The sequence below is a fragment of the Hypanus sabinus genome, unplaced genomic scaffold (assembly GCF_030144855.1).
Source record: "Hypanus sabinus isolate sHypSab1 unplaced genomic scaffold, sHypSab1.hap1 scaffold_1065, whole genome shotgun sequence".
Classification (NCBI taxonomy): domain Eukaryota; kingdom Metazoa; phylum Chordata; class Chondrichthyes; order Myliobatiformes; family Dasyatidae; genus Hypanus; species Hypanus sabinus.
The window spans coordinates 117,084-140,716 of NW_026779120.1; the positions used below are offsets into that span (position 1 = coordinate 117,084).

General features: G+C 52.1%; 1 protein-coding gene across 1 annotated transcript in view; it reads right to left on the bottom strand.

Moving 5' to 3' along the window:
- srpk3 (SRSF protein kinase 3) overlaps positions 1–20,252 on the bottom strand; it is a 57,049-nt gene extending 36,797 nt beyond the window's left edge. The window contains exons 1-3 of the mRNA XM_059958498.1: positions 20,134–20,252; positions 17,122–17,307; positions 5,222–5,337 (exon numbers count right to left, since the gene is read on the bottom strand). Coding sequence (XP_059814481.1) covers positions 5,222–5,337; positions 17,122–17,307; positions 20,134–20,252 — 421 coding nt within the window. The remainder of the gene's footprint in view (positions 1–5,221; positions 5,338–17,121; positions 17,308–20,133) is intronic.
- Between the last annotated feature and the right edge of the window lie 3,381 nt (positions 20,253–23,633).

Genomic DNA, 23,633 nt, shown 5'->3' on the forward strand with positions numbered 1-23,633 from the left:
CTGTACGGCACTGGTCTCACCAGCAACCCCCCATAAAAAACGGCATGCCCTCCTAACCGGCCCCCGTCCCATACAAAATGGCAACCCCTCCTCACTGCCCTCCATACAGAACAGCACTCCCTCCTCACCGGCCCCCGCCCCATACAGAATAACACACCCTCCTCACTACCCCCCATATAGAATGGCACTCCCTCCTCACTGCCCCCCATACAGAACGGCACTCCCTCACTGCCCCCCATACAGAATGGCACTCCCTCCTCACTGCCCTCCATACAGAACAACACTCCCTCCACACTGCCCCCCATACAGAACGACACTCCCTCCTCACTGCCCCCCCCATAGAGAACGACACCCTCCTCACTACCCCCCATACAGAATGGCACTCCCTCCTCACTGCTCCCCATACTGTACTGCACTGGTCTCACCGGCAACCCCCCATAAAAAACGGCACGCCCTCCTAACCGGCCCCCGTCCCATACAAAATGGCAACCCCTCCTCACTGCCCTCCATACAGAACGGCACTCCCTCCTCACCGGCCCCCGCCCCATACAGAATAACACACCCTCCTCACTACCCCCCATATAGAATGGCACTCCCTCCTCACTGCCCCCCATACAGAACGGCACTCCCTCACTGCCCCCCATACAGAATGGCACTCCCTCCTCACTGCCCTCCATACAGAACGACACTCCCTCCTCAATGCCCTCCATACAGAATGACACTCCCTCCTCACTACCCCCCATACAGAATGGCACTCCCTCCTCACTGCCCTCCATACAGAATGACACTCCCTCCTCACTACCCCCCATACAGAATGGCACTCCCTCCTCACTGCCCCCCATACAGAACGGCACTCCATCCTCACTGCCCCCCATACAGAATGGCACTCCCTCCTCACTGCCCCTCATAGAGAACAACACCCTCCTCACTACCCCCCATACAGAACGGCACTCCCTCCTCACTGCCCCCCATACAGAACAACACTCCCTCCTCACTGCCCCCTATAGAGAATGACACCCTCCTCACTACCCCCCATACAGAATGGCACTCCTTCCTCACTACCCCCCATACAGAACGACACTCCCTCCACACTGCCCCCCATAGAGAACGACACCCTCCTCACTACCCCCCATAGAGAACGGCACTCCCTCCTCACTGCCCCCCATACAGAACAACACTCCCTCCTCACTGCCCCCGATAGAGAATGACACCCTCCTCACTACCCCCATACAGAATGACACTCCCTCCTCACTGCCCCCCATACAGAATGGCACCCGCTCCTCACTACCCCCCATATAGAACGGCACTCCCTCCTCACTGCCCCCCATACAGAATGACACTCCCTCCTCACTACCCCCCATACAGAATGACACTCCCTTCTCACTGCCCCCCATACAGAATGGCACCCGCTCCTCACTACCCCCCATATAAAACGGCACTCCCTCCTCACTGCCCCCCATACAGAATGGCACTCCCTCCACACTGCCCCCCATACAGAACGACACTCCCTCCTCACTACCCCCCATACAGAAGGGCACTCCCTCCTCTCTGCCCCCCATACAGAACGGCACTCCCTCCTCACTGTCCCCCATACAGAACGGCATTCCCTCCTCACTGCCCCCCATACAGAACAGGACTCCCTCCTCACTGCCCCCCATACAGAACGACACTCCCCCCTCACTACCCTCCATACAGAATGGCACTGGTTTCACCAGCCTCCCCCATAAAGAACGGCACACCCTCCTCACTGCCCCCCATACAGAATGGCACTCCCTCCTCACTGTCCCCCATACAGAACGGCACCCGCTCCTCACTGCCCCCATACACGACGACACTATCTCCTCACTGCCCCCCATACAGGACGACACTCCCTCCTCACTGCCCCCCATATAGAACAACACTCCCTCCTCACTGTCCCCCATACAGAACACTCCCTCCACAGTGCCCCCCATAGAGAACGACACCCTCCTCACTACCCCCCATACAGAATGTCACTCCCTCCTCACTGCCCCCCATACAGAATGGCACTCCTTCCTCACTGCCCCCCATACAGAATGGCACCCGCTCCTCACTGCCACCCATACAGAACGACACTCCCTCCTCACTGCCCCCCATACAGAACGGCACTCCCTCCTCACTGCCCCCCATACAGAATGGCACTCCCTCCTCACTGCCCCCCATACAGAACGGCACTCCCTCCTCACTGCCCCCCATACAGAATGGCACTCACTCCTCACTGCCCCCCATACAGAACGGCACTCCCTCCTCACTGCCACCCATACAGCACGATACTCCCTCCTCACTGCCCCCCATACAGAACGGCACTCCCTGCTCAATGCCCCCCATACAGAACGGCACTCCCTCCTCAGTGCCCCCCATACAGAACGGCACTCACTCCTCACTGGCCCCCATACAGAACGGCACTCCCTCCTCACTGCCCCCCATACAGAATGGCACTCCCTCCTCACTGTCCCCCCATAGAGAACGACACCCTCCTCACTACCCCCCATACAGAACACTCCCTCCACATTGCCCCCCATACAGAACGACTCCCTCCTCACTACCCCCCATACAGAATGGCACTCCTTCCTCACTGCCCCCCATACAGAATGGCACCCGCTCCTCACTGCCCCCCATACAGAACGGCACTCCCTCCTCACTGCCACCCATACAGAACGATACTCCCTCCTCACTGCCCCCCATACAGAATGGCACTCCCTCCTCACTGCCCCCCATACAGAACGGCTCTCCCTCCTCAATGCCCCCCATACAGAACGGCACTCCCTCCTCAGTGCCCCCCATACAGAACAGTACTCCCTCCTCACTGCCCCCCATACAGAATGGCACTCACTCCTCACTGCCCCCCATACAGAACGGCACTCCCTCCTCACTGCCCCCCATACAGAACAACACTCCCTCCTCACTGCCCCCGATAGAGAATGACACCCTCCTCACTACCCCCCATACAGAATGACACTCCCTCCTCACTGCCCCCCATACAGAATGGCACCCGCTCCTCACTACCCCCCATATAGAACGGCACTCCCTCCTCACTGCCCCCCATACAGAACGACACTCCCTCCTCACTACCCCCCATACAGAATGACACTCCCTTCTCACTGCCCCCCATACAGAATGGCACCCGCTCCTCACTACCCCCCATATAAAACGGCACTCCCTCCTCACTGCCCCCCATACAGAATGGCACTCCCTCCTCACTGCCCCCCATACAGAACAACACTCCCTCCTCACTACCCCCCATACAGAAGGGCACTCCCTCCTCTCTGCCCCCCATACAGAACGGCACTCCCTCCTCACTGTCCCCCATACAGAACGGCATTCCCTCCTCACTGCCCACCATACAGAACAGGACTCCCTCCTCACTGCCCCCCATACAGAACGACACTCCCCCCTCACTACCCTCCATACAGAATGGCACTGGTTTCACCAGCCTCCCCCATAAAGAACGGCACACCCTCCTCACTGCCCCCCATAGAGAACGACACCCTCCTCACTACCCCCCATACAGAATGGCACTCCCTCCTCACTGTCCCCCATACAGAACGGCACCCGCTCCTCACTGCCCCCATACACGACGACACTACCTCCTCACTGCCCCCCATACAGGACGACACTCCCTCCTCACTGCCCCCCATATAGAACAACACTCCCTCCTCACTGTCCCCCATACAGAACACTCCCTCCACAGTGCCCCCCATAGAGAACGACACCCTCCTCACTACCCCCCATACAGAATGTCACTCCCTCCTCACTGCCCCCCATACAGAATGGCACTCCTTCCTCACTGCCCCCCATACAGAATGGCACCCGCTCCTCACTGCCACCCATACAGAACGACACTCCCTCCTCACTGCCCCCCATACAGAACGGCACTCCCTCCTCACTGCCCCCCATACAGAATGGCACTCCCTCCTCACTGCCCCCCATACAGAACGGCACTCCCTCCTCACTGCCCCCCATACAGAATGGAACTCACTCCTCACTGCGCACCATACAGAACAGCACTCCCTCCTCTCTGCCCCCCATACAGAATGGCAACCCCTCCTCACTGCCCTCCATACAGAACGACACTCCCTCATCACTGCCCTCCATACAGAACGGCACTCCCTCCTCACCGGCCCCCGCCCCATACAGAATGACACTCCCCACTCACTGCCCCCCATATAGAACGGCACTCCCTCCTCACTGCCACCCATACAGAATGTCACTCCTTCCTCACTGCCCCCCATACAGAACGGCACTCCCTCCTCACTGCCCCCCATACAGAACGGCACTCCCTCCTCACTGCCCCCCGTACAGAACGACACTCCCTCCTCACTGGCCCCCATACAGAACGACACTCCCTCCTCACTGCCCCCCATACAGAACAGCACTCCCTCCTCACTGCCCCCCATTCAGTACGACACTCCCTCGTCACTACCCTCCATACAGAACGGCACTCCCTCCTCACTGCCACCCATACAGAACGGCACTCCCTCCTCACTGCCACCCATACAGAACGGCAATCCCTCCTCACTGCCCCCCATACAGAACAGCACTCCCTCCTCAATGCCCTCCATACAGAACGTCACTCCCTCCTCACTGCCCCCAATACAGAACAGCACTCCCTCCTCACTGCCCCCCCATACAGAACGGCACTCCCTCCTCAGTGCTCCCCATACTGAACGGCACTGGTCTCACCGGCCCCCCCCATAAAGAACGGCATGCCCTCCTAACCGATCCCCGCCCCATACAGAATGGCACTCCCTCCTCACTGCCCTCAATGCATAACGGCACTGGCCTCACCGCTCCCCCCCCTACAGAACGACACTCCCTTCTCACTGCCCCCCATACAGAACGTCACTCCCTCCTCTCTGCCCCCCATACAGAATGACACTCCCTCCTCACTGCCCCCCATACAGAACGACACTTCCTCCTCACTGCCCACCATACAGAACGTCACTCCCTTCTCACTGCCCCCCATACAGAACGTCACTCCCTCCTCACTGCCCCCCATACAGAACGTCACTCCCTCCTCACTGCCCCCAATACAGAACGACACTCCCTCCTCACTGCCCCCCATACAGAATGACACTCCCTCCTCACTGCCCCCCATACAGAACGGCACTCCCTCCTCACCGGCCCCCGCCCCATACAGAATGACACTCCCTCCTCACCGGCCCTTGTACAGAACAGCACTCCCTCACCGCCCTTCCCTCACCCTTGCAGTAATCTGAGGGATCTTCCTGCTCCTCATCATCAGATCCCAGTAGTTCTGAAGGTTGTGGGGTGACAGGCTGTGGAACCGGGGGCTCCTCACACTGGACGACCTGGGGCCTGAATCAGACAGAGATCACATCAGCCGTTCAGCACTTCACAAGCCCCTTAGCTAGACTGCCCATCTCCATCGCTGATACTGTCCCCTCATCCTCCCTTCCAGCTGCAACAATCCACCCCTTCCCCTCCCTCCCTTACCCCACTCCCCGTCTGTGACTCTCACTCCTCCACACTCTCCTGTGACTCCCTCCCTCCCCTACCCCGACTCTGTAACACCCCCTCCCTCCCCTATCCCACTCCTCCATCTGTGACCCCCTCCCTCCCCTACCCCGACTCTGTAACACCCCCTCCCTCCCTCACCCCACTCCCAGACTGTGACTCTCTCACTCCTCCACACCCTCCTGTGACCCCCTCCCTCCCCTACCCCCTCTGTAACACCCCCTCCCCCATCTCTGTGACCCCCTCCCTCCCCTACCCCACTCCTACATCTGTGACCCCCTCCCTCCCTTACCCCACTCCCAGTCTGTGACCCCCTCCCTCCCCTACACTCCTCCGTCTGTTACCCCCTCCCTCCCCCACTCCTCCGTCTGTGACCCCCTCCCTCCCCTACCCCCCTGTGACCCGCCCTCCCTCATATCCCTCTTTGTAGCACCCCCTCCCTCCCCTACCCCCCTCTTTGTCTGTGATCCCCTCCTTGTGTCTTTATCTCTGTAACCTCTAGCAATCTCTACGTAATTCCGGCCTCTGGGCCCTCGCCCGCTTGCCAGAGAAAGGCATTCCTAACAGCTGGTCGTCGAGTGCACAGGAGCTGGGAAGTGGCCACGAGACAGCTGCCGGCTGAGTCACCACAGCCCAGTTTGGACCATGAGCTCGTTGTGATCCGGCTGACAAGAGAGGAGAGATGCCCACGTGCCCCCCAATCCCAACCCCCACCCTCCTTCCACAGGTCTCTCTGCTTGATCTAAAACCAGATGACAGATTTAGAGCCTGTGGGCCTATCTCCCCGTTTCTCCTCTCACTCCTCTCCTCTCTCTCTCTGACCTTCCCTCTCCCCCTCCTAAGTAGAGGTGCTGGATAACACTGAGGAAAGATTGAATAAGTTAGGACTTCATTCCTTGGGGCATAGAAGAGGGGAGGTCTGAGAGAGGTATACAAAATTATGACGGGTATAAATAGGGTAAAGGTTTTTCCCACTGAGGTTGGCTGGGACTACAACTGGAGGTCATGGGTTAAGGGTGAAAGTTGAAATGTTTAAGGGAATACAAGGGGAAACTTCTTCACTTGGAGGGTCGTGAGAATGTGGATTGAGTTGCTAGTGAAAGTGGTGCATGTGAGCTTGATTTCAACATTTAAGAGAAGTCTGGATAGGTACATGGATGGTAGCGGTAAGGAGTTTAAATGGTTTGGCACAGACTAGATGGGCCAAATGGCCTGTTTCTGTGCTGTTCTTTCTATGACTCCTCTCTCAACTTTCCTGCATCTTACCTTCTTCTCTCACCTCTGCCCCCCCCGTACACCTCTCTCCATCTCTTCTCTCCTATTGTGCCCTCCCTCGCATTAGGGTTATGTCCTCTAGGTATGTTACCATCTGGTACATTACTCAGGTTCAGCAAAAGCTGCGGAGGGTTGTAGACTCAACCAGCTCACCACTGGTCGAGAGGGTCAGCAGCTTTTCAAAGGACCCGCCCTGGACCCAGCAAACAACTGCAATTGTAAAGAAAGTACACTGGTGCCTCTGCTTCCGCATTAGGGTTTAAGATTTGGCATGACATCGAAAACTTCGACAAACTGCTATAGATGAGTGGTGGCTGCATCACAGCCAGGTATGGAAACACCAGTGCTCTTGAGCGGGAAGTCCTACAAGAAGTCGTGGATATGACGCGGTCCACCACGGGTAAAGCCCTCCCCACCACCGAGCACATCTATATGAAACACTGTCGCGGGAAAGCAGCATCCATCAGGAAGGAGGTACAGAAGGCTCAGGACACACACCACCAGGTTCACTCAGTTTCACGCGCCCCATCATTGAAATGCTCCCAAAATTCAGCTCATGTTCCTGATACTTATCGCTTATTTATTGTTGTTCTTTGTGCACTGTTTGAATGGCCAACTTGGTGTGGTCTTTCATTGATTCTGTTAGGTTTATTGGATTTACTGAGCTTGCCCACATGAAAATGAATCTCAGGGTTGTGTTTAGTGACATGTACGTACTTCATAATAATGTATTTTGAACTTTGAAACCCTCTCAACTATCGAGGACATCTTCAAAAAGTGACACATCCATCCTGAAGGACACACCTCACATAGGACCTGCCCCCTTCTCGTTGCTATCGTCAGGGAGGTGGTACAGGAACCTGAGGACACACACTCATAGTTTTAGAAATAACTTTTCCCCTTCTGACATCAGATTTCTGAATGGTCCATGAAAACAACCTCACTTTTTTTGCACTGCTTGTTTACCTTTGTTATAACTTGTAGTCTCTTGCAGTGCACACTGCCACAAGACAGTAAACTTCATAACAATGCCATGCCATAAACCTGATTCGGACAGTCTACCTCTCTGTGATCTTGCTCCATATTGTCTGCACTTTCCCTGTATGCAAGCCAAGCTTTTCACTGCATCTCAGTACCTGGGACAATAACAAACCCAATTCCAAATCCTTCGGCCCAACTTGCCCCATGCTGCGAGACTTGCCTATCTTCAACTTAGTCCTTCTAAACCCTCGAAGTACCAGCCCTCATAACTACCCGTGACAATAAACTCCACTTGGCTATGCTGATACTTCCAAGAATCTTTGGACACGCACCAAGATCCCCTCTATTCCTCTATATTCCCTGGGACCTTGCCTGGTGATGCCTCGAAGTTCAAAGTAAATTTATTATTATCAAATTTATTTATTTGATAAATTTATTATCAAAGTACAGTATGTCACCCTGACATTCATTTTCTTGTAGGCATACTCATGCATCTACAGAATAAACATAACAGTATCAATGGAAAAAACACACCATCTTGTGCAAAGAATAAACTGTGCAAATACAAAAATAAATAAATAATAAATAAATACCCAATAGAAACCCAGAACATCAGCTGAATAGTCCTTGAAAGTGAGTCCACTAGTTGTGGGAACATTTCAAAGATGGACCAAGTGAAGTTATCCCCTTTGGTTAAAGAGTCTGATGGTTGAAAGTGAGTAATGTTCCTGAACCTGGTGGCGTGAGCCCAGAAGCTCCGTAACAGATTTCTCAATACAAAAGGTGGCAAATTGGATTAGTAAGTATGCAAATGATACTAAGATAGGTGGTGTTGTGGATAATGAAGTAGGTTTTCAAGCTTGTAGAGAGATTTAGGCCAGTTAGAAGAGTGGGCTGAACGATGGCAGATGGAGTTTAATGCTGATAAGTGTGAGGTGCTACATTTTGGTAGGAATAATCCAAATAGGACATACATGGTAAATGGTAGGGCACTGAAGAATGCAGTAGAACAGAGAGATCTAGGAATAATGGTGCATAGTTCCCTGAAGGTGGAATCTCATGTGGATAGGGTGGTGAAGAAAGCTTTTGGTATGCTGGCCTTTATAAATCAGAGCATTGAGTATAGGAGTTGGGATGTGATGTTAAAATTGTACAAGGCATTGGTGAGGCCAAATTTGGAGTATTGTGTACAGTTCTGGTCACCGAATTATAGGAAAGATGTCAACAAAATAAAGAGAGTACAGAGGAGATTTACTAGAATGTTACCTGGGTTTCAGCACCTAAGTAACAGAGAAAGGTTGAACAAGTTAGGTCTTTATTCTTTGGAACGTAGGAGGTTGAGGGGGGACTTGATAGAGGTATTTAAAATGATGAAGGGGATAGATAGAGTTGACGTTGATAGGTTTTTTTCCATTGAGAGTAGGGGAGATTCAAACAAGAAGACATGAGTTGAGAGTTAGGGGGCAAAAGTTTAGGGGTAACATGAGGGGGAACATACCGGCTGTGTGGTGAGAAAAGCACAACAGTACGGTTGAAGAAGTTTGGTATGGGCCCCCAAATCCCAAGACTTTCTACAGGGGCACAATTAAAAGCATCTTAACTGGCTGCTGATATGGGAACTGTACCTCCCTTAATTGCAGTACTCTGAAGAGAGTGGTACTCAAAGAGTGGTAGCTGTGTTGAACAAGCTTCCAGTAGAAGTGGTGGAGGCAGGTTCGATATTGTCATTTAAAGTAAAATTGGTTAGGTATATGGACAGGAAAGGATTGGAAGGTTATGGGCTGAGTGCGGGTCGGTGGGACTAGGTGAGAGTAAGCGTTCGTCACGGACTAGAAGGGCTGAGATGGCCCGTTTCCGTGCTGTGATTGTTATATGGTTATAAACTGGTGATAGTAAACCTGATTCTAACTCTGTACCATCTTCCTGATGACAGCACTGAGAAGAAAGCCTGAAGGGGTTCCCTGATTATGGATGCTGCCAAAGACCATCTCCTCAAACCCACAAAGACAATTGCAATCACGCTGTAGCCACAAACTGCTCCCCACTGTCAGCAATCCCACTAATGTCTATGCACACAATGATCACGCCACCTTCATTTGCCTCCATTTGGGTGGCATCGTACTGACGGGTTCGATTCCCACCATTGTCCGTAAGGAGACAGTATGTTCTCCGCTTGACACCTCAATAAGCAAAGACTCTGAGAGGCTGGTCGAGGACAACATCTGCAGCTTGCTGCCACCCACACTGGACCCCTAGGATTCACCTTCCGACACAACCCATTGACAGATGACACAATAGCCACAGCTCTACACACCTGGAGAAGGATGCTTATGTGAGAATGCTGTTCTTGGACTACAGTTCAGCATTCAACACCAAAATTCCCTCCAGGCTTGACAAGAAGCTCGAGACCTTGGCCTTCACCCTGCCTTGTGTAGCTGGACCCTGGAATTCCTGTCAGATTGCCAGTAGGTGGTAAGAGTGGGCTCCCTCACCTCCACCCCTCTGACTCTCAATACAGGAGCCCCTCAGGGCTGTGTACTGTCCCCTCCTTTACTCCCTGTATACCTATAACTGTGTCGCCACCCACAACTCTAATCTAATTAGATACGCAATCTACATTGATTGTCCTAATCTCAAATATTAACGAGACAGCCTACAGAGAAGTCACCTCTCTGACACAGTGGTGTCAAGAGAACAACCTCTCCCTCAATGTCGCAAAAACAAAGGAGCTGGTTGTGGATTACAGGAGGAATGGAGACAGGCTAGCCCCTACTGACATCAGTGGATCTGGGGCTGAGAGGGTGAACAGCTTTATCCCCGGCATCCACATCACCGAGGATCTCACATGGTCTGCACATACCGGCTGTGTGGTGAGAAAAGCACAACAGTACGGTTGAAGAAGTTTGGTATGGGCCCCCAAATCCCAAGAACTTTCTACAGGGGCACAATTAAAGGCATCCTAACTGGCTGCTGATATGGGAACTGTACCTCCCTTAATTGCAGGACTCTGAAGAGAGTGGTGTGGACAGCCCAGCGCATCTGTAGATGTGAACTTCCCACTATTCAGGACATTTACAAAGACAGGTGAGGGAAAAGGGCCTGAAGGATCATTGGGGACCCGAGTCACTAGTGGTGTCGCAGTGTAACACTGCTAGTCACCGACCTCCGGGCAGAGTACACCCCATCTACAACCACCTGTGGGAAATACAATTCCGAATCCACCTAGACAAGGTTCCCCAGATCTCAAGAATCCCAAGCACTGTGTGCAGTTCTGTTTGTCATGTTACAGGGAAAAGGTGGAGGCTTATTGAGAGTGTTGTTGAAGAGATTTACCAGGAGCGTATAGGCCATGAGGAGTGCTTCAAAAAACTTGGACTGCTTTCACTGGAACATCATAGACCAAGGAGACGATCTGATATAAATATCTGACGTTATCAGAGGCTTAGATAGGGTAGACAGTCAGTCTCCTTTCCCAGGATAGAAATAAATACAGTGGATTCGTTAATTGGGCCATCAGTAAATCAGGGTAGCTGCTCACTTGGGACAACTCTTAAAGAGAACAAAAATTAATTGAGACACTATGCTACTTCATTGAGGCAGGAGACTGTTGCCGAACAGTTACTAACCAGGATTTCACTCTGTGCTTAGATGGCGTCAGTTGTGTGTATTTGTGTTTAAAAAGCACTGGTAGTTGGCGAGAAGTAAGTTTTGCTTATTGTGGTTTCAAGCATTTGGGCGTAGGGATGTTCAAATGGCCGTAAGTGAACATGAAACACTTTCACTGCTTCAACAAGTTAGGGAGTGTGAAGGTATTGGCAATCATCTGGATTGTTACAATGAAAATGAAGATTTGAAGGATGCAATGTAGAAAGCATTGATGAAGATAGTCCATTATCTGCATTTAGATGTCTGCACTAATTTTGTTCATTCACAGTCAATCAAAAGAACATGGAAGCATAGACTGGATTAATTTCTCTGTCAATAACTAAGAGGAACAAATAGTTTTATAGTAGCATTGGCAGTCATTACTTTCTTCTACATTTCATTTAAATACAAATGGGTTACCCAATTAACCTATAGCTTGTCTTTTTTTTCATATACTTTTTTAACCATTTCCAAGAAACCAGCAAATTGGGACACCTTCTAAAGTAGATCAAATGTACTGGTCCCAGTTAACCAGGATCCACTGTATTAGAGAGCAGATCTGACGTGCCGGGAGTGGGGAGGTGTGAAACAAGTATTGTTTTAGACGGACAATGCAGGCGCCTGGACGACACCACCAGCCGGCAGAGGTGGAAGCAGATACAATGCTAAAGAGGCAGATTGGATCAGTTAGGACGGCATCCTGGTTGGGGCAGACATGGTGAGCTAAAGACCATAACACAAAGGACATAATTAGGCTATGCGGCTCATCGACCCCTCTGCCAACCTACCAGAGACGCATTCCACCGAGATGCAACACTGAGCGTCATAGGAAGTCATTCCTGCCTGTGGCCATCAAACTTCACAACTCCTCCCTCGGAGTGTCAGACACCCTGAGCCAATAGGCCGGTCCTGGACTTATTTCCACTTGCAATAACTTACCTATTATTACTTAATTATTTATGGTTCTATATTGCTATATTTCTACACTATTCTTGGTTGGTGCGGCTGTAACGAAACCCAATTTCCCTCGGGATCAATAAAGTATGTCTGTCTGTCTGATTTATTATCCCCCTTGACGCTATCCTTCAGCTTTCTCCCCATGATCTTTGGCACTCTTACCAACGAGGAATCTACCAGCCTCCGCTTTAAGTATACTCAGTGACAGGGCCTCCACAGCAGTCTGTAGCAATGAACTTCACAGATTTACCATCCTCTGGCTGAAAAAATTCCTCCCCACCTCTATTCTGAAGCTGTCCCCTCTGGTCCAAGACTTCTCCACATCACTCTTATCTAGGTTTCAGATAGGTTGTTAATCAGAATCAGGCAGAAAATCACTAGCATATGTGTGAAATTTGTTGTTTTGTAGCAATGGTACATTATAATTTAAATAAGTAATGTAAAAAGAGGGGAAAATAGGTAGGTAGTGCCCATTCAGAAATCGGATGGTGGATGGGAGGAATCTCTTCCTGAAACACTGAGTGTATGTCTTCTTGAGATGAGATCTTCCAAATGAGATCCACCCCTCATTTTTCTAAACTTCAGTGAATACAGGCCCAGAGATATCAAACACTCCTCATATGTTAACTCTCTCATTCTCTTGAACCTTCTCTAAACCTCTCCAATACCAGCACATCCTTTCTTAGATAAGGAGCCCAAAACTGCTCACAATTTCCCAAGAGTGATCTGACCAACGCCTCAGCATTACATCCTCACTTTTTTATTCAGATTCTCTTGAAACAAATGCTAATATTGCATGTCTTCCTTACCACAAACTCAACCTGGGATTTAACCTGTGGGGAGTACTGCAAAGGACGACCAGATCTCTCCGCACCTCTGATTTCCGAATTTTGTACTTCTTTGCCCATTCTCCCAATCTGTCCAAGTCCTTCTGCAGACTCTATTTCCTCAACACTACCTGCCCCTCCACCTATCGTCATATCGTCCACAAACACGGCCACAAAACCATCAATCCTGTCATCCAAATCATATGAAAATAATCATGCCCAACACCAACCCTGGCAAAACACCACCTGTCACCGGCAGCCAACCAGAAGGAGGTCCATTTGCCTCCTGCCAGTCAGTCGATGCTCTATCCACGCAATATCTTTCCTGTAATACCACGGGTTTTTTACTGGTTTAGCAGTCTTGTGCTGCACCTTATCAAAGGCCTTCTGAAAATCCAAATATACAACATCCACAGCCTCTCCTTTGTCTATGCTTCCTCAAAGAACTCCAACATATTTATCTGGCAAGATGTTAGCCTAGCTAGCCTGGAATTTCCTTTCTCACCCTAGGCCCATCTCTTGTTCTAACTACATGCCACATAGCACCTCGTCAAAAGCCTCACTCAAACCACATAGAACAGTACATCAGAGGAACAGGCCATTCGGCCCACAATGCTATGTTGAACCAGGTAAAAATCAACTCGAAAACACCCAAACACTAATCCCTCCTACTGACACCATGTCCATATCCCTCCATCTTCCCTACATCCACGTGCCTATCCAAAAAGCCTCTACCACCAGACCGGGCAGCGTATTTCAGACATCCAAGACTTTGAGTAAGAAACTTACCCCTCATATCACCCCCTCCTAACTTCAATGAACGTCCTCTGGCATTAGACATTTCAACCCTGGCAAACGGATACTCTGTGCCCCTCTGTAGAATTCCCTCTCAGTCTCTGCTGCCCCAGAGGAAACAACCCAAGTTTGTTCAGCCCCTCGTGATAGTAGACCAGGCACCATCCTGGTGAACCTCTTCTGCACCCTCTCCAAAGCCTCAGCATTCTTCCTCTCGTGGGGCAACCAGAATTGTATGCAATACTCCAGCCGTGGCCTAAGCAGAGGTTTATAAAGTTGCAAACATAACTTTTGAAATCAATGCCTCGACTAATAAAAGGAAGCATTCTATAAGCCTTCTTAACACCTTATTGACCTGTGCAGCCACTTCCAAGGAGCTCTGAACTTGGATCCCAAAATCACTCTGCTCAGAAACACTGTTAAGGATCTTTCCCTTAACGCTGCATTTGCCCTACCAAGGTGCAACACCTCACTTTTATCTGGGTTATACTCCATACTGATGTATATCGAGCTGAATATCTACAGCTTCATGCTTGCCAATACACTCTATTACCTCGGGTATTCAGCCAGACTGATCAAGCAGGAACTGCCCTGGACAAAGACACAGTGGGTGCCTCTGAGTTCCAAGCGATCATTCATTCCCTAAACTCAGAAATCTTCCCCTACCGCTGACATTCAGCTCACAGGTCTCTGGCTGTGGCTCACTGGGTATCACACCTCCTGAGACACTCAGTGCCTCTGTCTGTATTTACAAAGAAAGAAATTCACCAGCCCCTTCACTCAACCCTCCAGACTCAAGTCTATTTCTTTTGTGAATACCAGAGTACAGTATTCCACACAACCAATCCCAAGGATTCTTTTGCCCTTGGTTCACTTACAGAAACTCTTCAGATTTACCTCCACCCTGCTTGCTGTTACATCGAGACCTTGCCTCACCTTTCTAAGCACCTCCCTACACTTCTGATACCCCTCCCACCATCATGACCCCAATCTCCCTCTCCCATGTTAGCTGATCCCTGGGACCAGAGGGCACAGCCTCAGAATAAAGGGACGTCCATTGAGAAGAGAGATGAGGAGGAATTTCTTCATCCAGAGAGTGGTGAATCTGTCACAGACAGCCGTGGAGGCCAAGTCAGTGGGTGTACTGAGATTTTGATTAGAAAAGGCATCAGCAAGGCAGGAGAATGGGGTTGAGAGGGGTAATAAATCAGCCACGATGGTATGGTTGAGCAGACTCAGAGCAAATTGGCTTAATTCTGCTCCTATGTCTGATGGCCTTTTGTTACTCTTCCTGTCATCAGTACCCCCACCTCCTTTAGCCACCCTTTATCATGTTAAGTCACGCCTCAATATGCAGGGTCCTTGGACAGGTTATCACCCCCCCCCCCACCACTATTCACCCCGAAAGGACATGGCAGCAGCAACGCGAGGTCTGCCCCCACCCCCCCACTTCATTAGTTGTGTCATTTGCGTCAATGGCCAACGCATTTCACAGTATGTTTTGATGTACGGTAATTAAATCCGAAAAGGAATCTTCTCCTCCCCACCTCAACTGTCCTCTCCTTCATCCTCCTCCCAACTGGACACACAGGAAAATCCAGGTTAGTCCTGACACAACCTGGGAAACCTGGCTTCAAAGGGGCTGAACGGCACCTGCCCCCAGAGGGGCTGATGCACACAATCAAATTTCTCTCTCCATTCCCTTGGATCCTCCCCCCCCCCCCCCAACCCTTCCCTCAGGTCTCTTCTCTCTTGCCCTCCCACCTCTCTCTCTCAGCCATTCTCTCCCTCTTACCCCCTTCCTCATCCCACTCCTCCATTCTCATTTCCTTATGCCTCCCTCCCCAGAGGGGCAGAACGGGCTGGAACAGGCATACAGACGGGGGAGTTAGTTGATTGCTTCCTGTTCGGTCAGGTCAGGTGAGAAGGCAGTCGTAAGGGGTTGGGTGGGACCATGATGGAGCAAGCTCAATGGGCTGAATGGCCTACTTCTGCTCCTATGCCTTATGGTGCTGACACGGCCAGGCTGCCTGGAAATCAGACAGTGGTGCTGGGTTCAAAAGGGAGGGGGAGGATAATGAGGCCGGGGAGGGGCTGGATTCAGCCAAGCTGCCTGAGACCCAGACAGTGGTGCCAGGTCCAAGAGGACTGAGGTGTGAGGGGTGGGAGAAAGGAGCTAGACTCGTCCAGGCTGCCCAAGTCGGAGAAGAGGAGGGGGAGGGGAGGCCACTCTATTTATAACAGCAGTTGCTCATCGCAGTGAGGCCTGTCTGACAGGTGGCTGCGGCCCACAGTGCGGACCCTTCCCAGGGGGTTGGGTCAACTCACCTCACCCAGGGAGGTGCAGAGAGGGTGTTCCCTCAATCCCCTCACTCAATACCTACTCCTCTTTGCCGCCCCACACCTCTATTGCCCTCACTCCCTCCCCAACCTCATTACCTCCCTCAATACCCCCACTCCCTCCCCAGCTCACAAGCTCCACACGTTTCCCCTCCCTCCCTCACTCTTCAACCCCCTCCTTCCCCAACCACCTCACCTCCCCATTCCCATCCTGAATCCCCCTCAATCCCGTCCCATCTAATTTACCTCCTCACCTCCCCACTCCCTCCTTAATGTCAATACAGCATCCCCCTCACGTCCGCATGCCCTCCCTTCTCAATCTCCCTCCCCAAACCCATTACCTCCTTCCTTGTCCCCTCGCTCCCTCCTCAACCTCATTATCTCTTCACATCCCAGTCCTCTTGCTCCCACTTCAATCTCATTACCCCTCTCTCCCTCCCCAAACTAATTTACCTCCTCCTGACCTCCTGAATCTCTCCCTCACACCACCTCAATACCTCTCCCCAACCGAAATACCTCATCTCCCCATTCCCTCCCTCCCTAGCTCTACCCATTTCTCCTCCTCCCTCGATCTCCAATCCCCTCCCTCCCCAAACTAATTTACCTCCTCCTCACCACCCCATATCCTCCCTCTCTTCCTCATTAATGTCAATGCATCATCCTCCTCACCTCCCCATTCCCTCCCTCACCACCTCATTACCTCTCCCCGCCCTTCCCAACATCGCCTCCTTCTCTCCCCCTCACTCCCTCTCCAAGCCCACTGCCTCCTCCCTCACCCTCAATCTGCCCCCTCCACTCCTCTCACCCGGCGACTCCGCTCTCCCGGCGTTTCCGCCGCCCCTTTTTGCGATTCTTCTTGCTCCGAGTGGCCTCGGCCGGGGCCGGGACCGGGGGGACCGGGACCGGGACGACCGGGACGACCGGGGCCACCGCCGCCGCCGCCGCCGCCTCCGCCCTACCGCCGCCGGCGCTCATCCCGCGCGCGGCCCGTCTGGGGAGGGGGAGGGGTCTGGCGACCGGTACCGCGCAGGCGCGCCCCTGAACCCGGGGGGGGGGGGGAGTGAGCCGGAGACCCCGCAACGCGCAGGCGCGCCTCGGAGCCACGCCCCTTAAAGCGAGACCGACCCCCGCGGCTCCTCTTTCGAGACGCACGACCCGAAAACGTTAAGGCGGCCCCCGAGGGGCCGAAGGGCCTCAACGAACCCACTTTTCCCCCCCTGGAACGTCAAGACCGGGCGAGAAACCCGAATCCAAGTTGTAATCAAACAAATTCACCTCCTCCTTCAAGGAGGGAATCGAGGCCATTCAGCCCTCTTGACGCAGGGGTTGGATCAGGCCATTCTACCCAAAGTGCAAATTAAAATCAAATAATTCAGTGGATCTGTGGAAGAAGACAGACAGTTGGCATTTCAGTTTAGACCCTGAATCGTGTCTGAGAGTGTCAAGGGGAGATGGAACGGCATGGTTAAAGGCAACCCCTGTTACTATGGGAAACGAGGGAAGAGATTGCTGCATCCTCACTGGCCACAGGAGTCGTACCAGAAGATTGGGGTTCCTGTTATTCATGTGTTCAAAGGAGTAGGGGTTACCCTGGCAAATGTAGACCAGTACTCCAGTGCTGGGGAGAAGTTTTGGAGACGCATAGCCTGATTAGGCTGTGTCAGTATGGCCTTGTGAGGGGAAGGTCATGAATCACGAGGACGTGACAGAGCACGTTGATGAAGGGAGGGAAGTGGATCTGGTGTATAGGGATTTTAGTAAAGTGTTCCCCATGGTAGTCTGGTCAGGAGGCATTGGGAACTTGTCTGGGTGGATTCTGAATGGCCTTGCCCACAGAAGACTGAGACTAGTTGTAGATGGTTCATATTCTGTCTGGAGGTTGGAGACCAGGGGCGTCCTGCAGGGATCTGTTCTGGGATCCCTGCTCTTTGTGATCTGCATGTTCTTGGAGCACGTCCTACAGTCTCTGAGGAGTTTTGGTTTGCTTTAGAGTAACCATTACACCCCTTAACATCAGACTCCTGAACCAACTTTACTCAACTCAACTCTGAACTGAGTCCACACTCATATAACCATAACCATATAACAATCACAGCACGGAAACAGGCTATCTTGGCCCTCCTAGTCCGTGCCGAACCCTTAATCTCACCTAGTCCCACCTACCCGCACTCAGCCCATAACCCTCCACTCCTTCCCTGTCCATATACCTATCCAATTTTACCTTAAATGACACAACTGAACTGGCCTCTACTACTTCTACAGGAAGCTCATTCCACACAGCTATCACTCTTTGAGTAAAGAAATACCCCCTCGTGTTTCCCTTAAACTTCTGCCCCCTAACTCTCAAATCATGTCCTCTAGTTTGAATCTCCCCTACTCTCAATGGAAACAACCTGTTCACGTCAACTCTATCTATCCCTCTCAAAATTTTAAATACCTCGATCAAATCCCCCCTCAACCTTCTCCGCTCCAAAGAATAAAGACCTAACTTGTTCAACCTTTCTCTGTAACTTAATTGCTGAAACCCAGGTAACATTCTAGTAAAAGGATACACCCCACTCACTTTCAAGGATTCCTCAAGTCATGTTCTCAAATTTATTTGGCACAATTTGTCTTCTTTTGCAGATTGTCTTTCTTAGTCAGTCTTTGTTAATGCATAGTTTTTAATAAATTCTGTTGTATTTCTTTATTTTCCTGTAAATGCCTGCAAGAAAATGAATCTCAAGGTGGTATATGGTGACTTGACAGTGCGCATTCCACATTCCACGTCACATTCCACGCATGCACTCACCCATCACTCTGTGTAATAAAAAAAAACTACCCCTGACAGACCAATAAATCACCTTAAACACATGACCTCTTCCAGCCTGGGGAAAAGTCTCTGCCTGTCCTCTTGATCTCTGCCTCTTGTCATCTCGTACACGTCTGTCAAGTCACCTCTCATCCTCCTCTGCTCCAAAGAGAAAAATGCCAGCCCACTCAACTTCTCCCCACAAGACACGCTCTCTAATCCAGTCAGCACTGGTAAATCTTTGCACCCTCTCTGAAACTTCCACATCCTTCCTATAATGAGGCACCCAGAACTGAACACAATACTCCTGGTGTGGTCTAACCAGGGTTCTATAGACATTCCCTCGTGGTTCTGGAACTAAAAAGGGTGCTCAATCCTTTAGTAAGAAACCAGCAAAACTGAACTTTCTTGTAACAGTAAAACAAAACCAATGAAACTGAAAGTAGCAATATGGTAAAATAACCAGTCCAACCATATTCAAACATACTTAAGTGTAAAATGTATATATGAATAATTCCAGCTGGCTCTGGTCTTAACCCAGAAAAAACTGAACCAAAGAGAAAACACAAATACGTAACTACACTCTTCACCTCAGGTGACAAATCACCCACAACTGCGCAACACAGACAGAACAGAGACACACACCCGTCCCTGAATCTGCCAGGCCCAAGGCTTCTGCCCAAGGCAGCAGTGAGAAGCGAGCCTGGCATGGATGGTTGGGGTCCCTGAAGATGGGTTCTGCTTTCTTGTGGCAGAGCTCCTGGTCGATGTGCTCATTGGTGGGGAGGGCTTTTCCTGATGGACTGGATGGCCGCTTTCTGCGGCCTTCTCTGTTCCTGGGTGTTGGGGTTTCCAAACCAGGGTGTGATGCTCTCCACCATGCACCCATGGAAGTTTGTCAAAGATACGATCAGGACTTTTAAGTGATTGGAATACGAATGAAAGGAAGTAGAGGGAGTAGGTTAAAGGGCCGGCACAATGTTGTGGGCCGAAGGGCCAGCGACAGCTGCAGTGAACATGACCTACCCTCGCCCCATCGAGGATGAGCTGCTTTCACTCTGGCTCTGGCTCTGATGCGGGGGGCAGCAGATGTCTCTGCTGTGGCCAGTGGGTGACTGGGGGGGCAGCTTCTGAGGTGATGCCATCGTTCCTCTGGCCGGGGGTGGTTACGGAGTGCCCTGGGGTCCACAAACTCGCGGCTCTGGACCCCAACCTGAACATTCCTGCGCCAGAGCCGTGGAGGACTGTGCATGTCCTCGCTCTGATGCTGTTCCCGGGGCACGGCCAGCCTGGCACAGGGCGGGGACCTCACCACCGTGGGTGTAAGGCTGGGACCGGGCAGATTCAGAGGGATTTGTGTTTGAGGTGACCCACTCTCTGAAGCGTACAGGGGGGCAGGAACCATAAGGCAGACGAGCAGAGTTAGGCCATTCAGCCCATTGAGTCTACTCTGTCATTCTATCAGGGCTGATTTGTTTTCCCTCTCAACCCCTTTCTCCTGTCTTCTGCCCGTAACCTTCAAGACCCTTACTGATCTATCAACCTGCATTTTAAATATACCCAATAACTTGGCCTACATAGCCGTCTGTAACAAATAATACTACTGATTCACCACCCTCTGGCTAAAGAAATTACTCCCGATCTCCGTTCTAAATGGGCTTCCCTCAATTCTGAGGCCTAGACACACTAACTATAGGAAACATCCTCTCCACATCCACTCTGTGCCCTCTGGTCCTGAACACCCCACCATAGGAAACATCCTTCCCACATCCACTCTGTGCCCTCTGGTCCTGAACACCCCACCATGGGAAACATCCTCTCCACATCCACTCTGTGCCCTCTGGTCCTGAACACCCCACCATGGGAAACATCCTCTCCACATCCACTCTGTGCCCTCTGGTCCTGAACACCCCACCATGGGAAACATCCTCTCCACATCCACTCTGTGCCCCCTGGTCCTGAACACCCCACCATGGGAAACATCCTCTCCACATCCACTCTGTGCCCCCTGGTCCTGAACACCCCACCAAGGGAAACATCCTCTCCACATCCACTCTGTGCCCCCTGGTCCTGAACACCCCACCATGGGAAACATCCTCTCCACATCCACTCTGTGCCCCCTGGTCCTGAACACCCCACCATGGGAAACATCCTCTCCACATCCACTCTGTGCCCTCTTGTCCTGGACTCTCGCACCATGGGAAACATCCTCTCCACATCCACTCTGTGCCCCCTGGTCCTGAACACCCCACCATGGGAAACATCCTCTCCACATCCACTCTGTGCCCCCTGGTCCTGAACACCCCACCATGGGAAACATCCTCTCCACATCCACTCTGTGCCCCCTGGTCCTGAACACCCCACCATGGGAAACATCCTCTCCACATCCACTCTGTGCCCTCTTGTCCTGAACACCCCCACCATGGGAAACATCCTCTCCACATCCACTCTGTGCCCTCTGGTCCTGAACACCCCACCATGGGAAACATCCTCTCCACATCCACTCTGTGCCCTCTGGTCCTGAACACCCCACCATGGGAAACATCCTCTCCACATCCACTCTGTGCCCTCTGGTTCTGAACACCCCACCATGGGAAACATCCTCTCCACATCCACTCTGTGCCCTCTGGTCCTGAACACCCCACCATAGGAAACATCCTCTCCACATCCACTCTATCTGTGCCCTCTGCTCCTGAACACCCCACCATGGGAAACATCCTCTCCACATCCACACTACCTGTGCCCTCTGGTCCTGAACACCCCACCATGGGAAACATCCTCTCCACATCCACTCTATCTGTGCCCTCTGGTCCTGAACACCCCACCATGGGAAACATCCTCTCCACATCCACTCTACCTGTGCCCTCTGGTCCTGAACACCCCACCATGGGAAACATCCTCTCCACATCCACTCTATCTGTGCCCTCTGGTCCTAGACTCCCCCACTATAGGAAACATCCTCTCCACATCCACTCTATCTGTGCCCTCTGGTCCTGAACACCCCACCATGGGAAACATCCTCCCCACATCCACTCTGTGCCCTCTGGTCCTGAACACCCCACCATGGGAAACATCCTCCCCACATCCACTCTGTGCCCTCTTGTCCTGAACACCCCACCATAGGAAACATCCTCTCCACATCCACTCTGTGCCCTCTGGTCCTGAACACTCCCACCACAGGAAACATCCTTCCCACATCCACTCTGTGCCCTCTCGTCCTGAACACTCCCACCACAGGAAACATCCTCTCCACATCCACTCTGTGCCCTCTTGTCCTGGACTCTCCCACCACAGGAAACATCCTCTCCACATCCACTCTGTGCCCTCTCGTCCTGAACACCCCACCATGGGAAACATCCTCTCCTCATCCACTCTGTGCCCTCTGGTCCTGAACACCCCACCATAGGAAACATCATCTCCTCATCCACTCTGTGCCCTCTCGTCCTGAACACCCCACCATGGGAAACATCCTCTCCACATCCACTCTGTGCCCTTTGGTCCTGAACACCCCACCATGGGAAACATCCTCTCCTCATCCACTCTGTGCCCTCTGGTCCTGAACACCCCACCATGGGAAACATCCTCTCCACATCCACTCTGTGCCCTCTGGTCCTGAACACCCCACCATGGGAAACATCCTCTCCTCATCCACTCTGTGCCCTCTGGTCCTGAACACCCCACCATGGGAAACATCCTCTCCACATCCACTCTGTGCCCTCTCGTCCTGAACACCCCACCATGGGAAACATCCTCTCCTCATCCACTCTGTGCCCTCTGGTCCTGAACACCCCACCATGGGAAACATCCTCTCCACATCCACTCTGTGCCCTCTGGTCCTGAACACCCCCACTATAGGAAACATCCACTCCACATCCACTCTGTGCCCTCTCGTCCTGAACACCCCACCATGGGAAACATCCTCTCCACATCCACTCTGTGCCCTCTGGTCCTGAACACCCCACCATGGGAAACATCCTCTCCTCATCCACTCTGTGCCCTCTGGTCCTGAACACCCCACCATGGGAAACATCCTCTCCACATCCACTCTGTGCCCTCTGGTCCTGAACACCCCACCATGGGAAACATCCTCCCCACATCCACTCTGTGCCCTCTGGTCCTGAATACCCCACCATAGGAAACATCCTTCCCACATCCACTCTGTGCCCTCTGGTCCTGAACACCCCACCATGGGAAACATTCTCTCCACAACCACTCTGTGCCCTTTGGTCCTGAACACCCCACCATGGGAAACATCCTCCCCACATCCACTCTGTGCCCTCTGGTCCTGAATACCCCACCATAGGAAACATCCTTCCCACATCCACTCTGTGCCCTCTGGTCCTGAACACCCCACCATGGGAAACATTCTCTCCACAACCACTCTGTGCCCTTTGGTCCTGAACACCCCACCATGGGAAACATCCTTCCCACATCCACTCTGTGCCCTCTGGTTCTGAACACCCCACCATAGGAAACATCCTCTCCACATCCACTCTGTGCCATCTCGTCCTGAACACCCCACCATG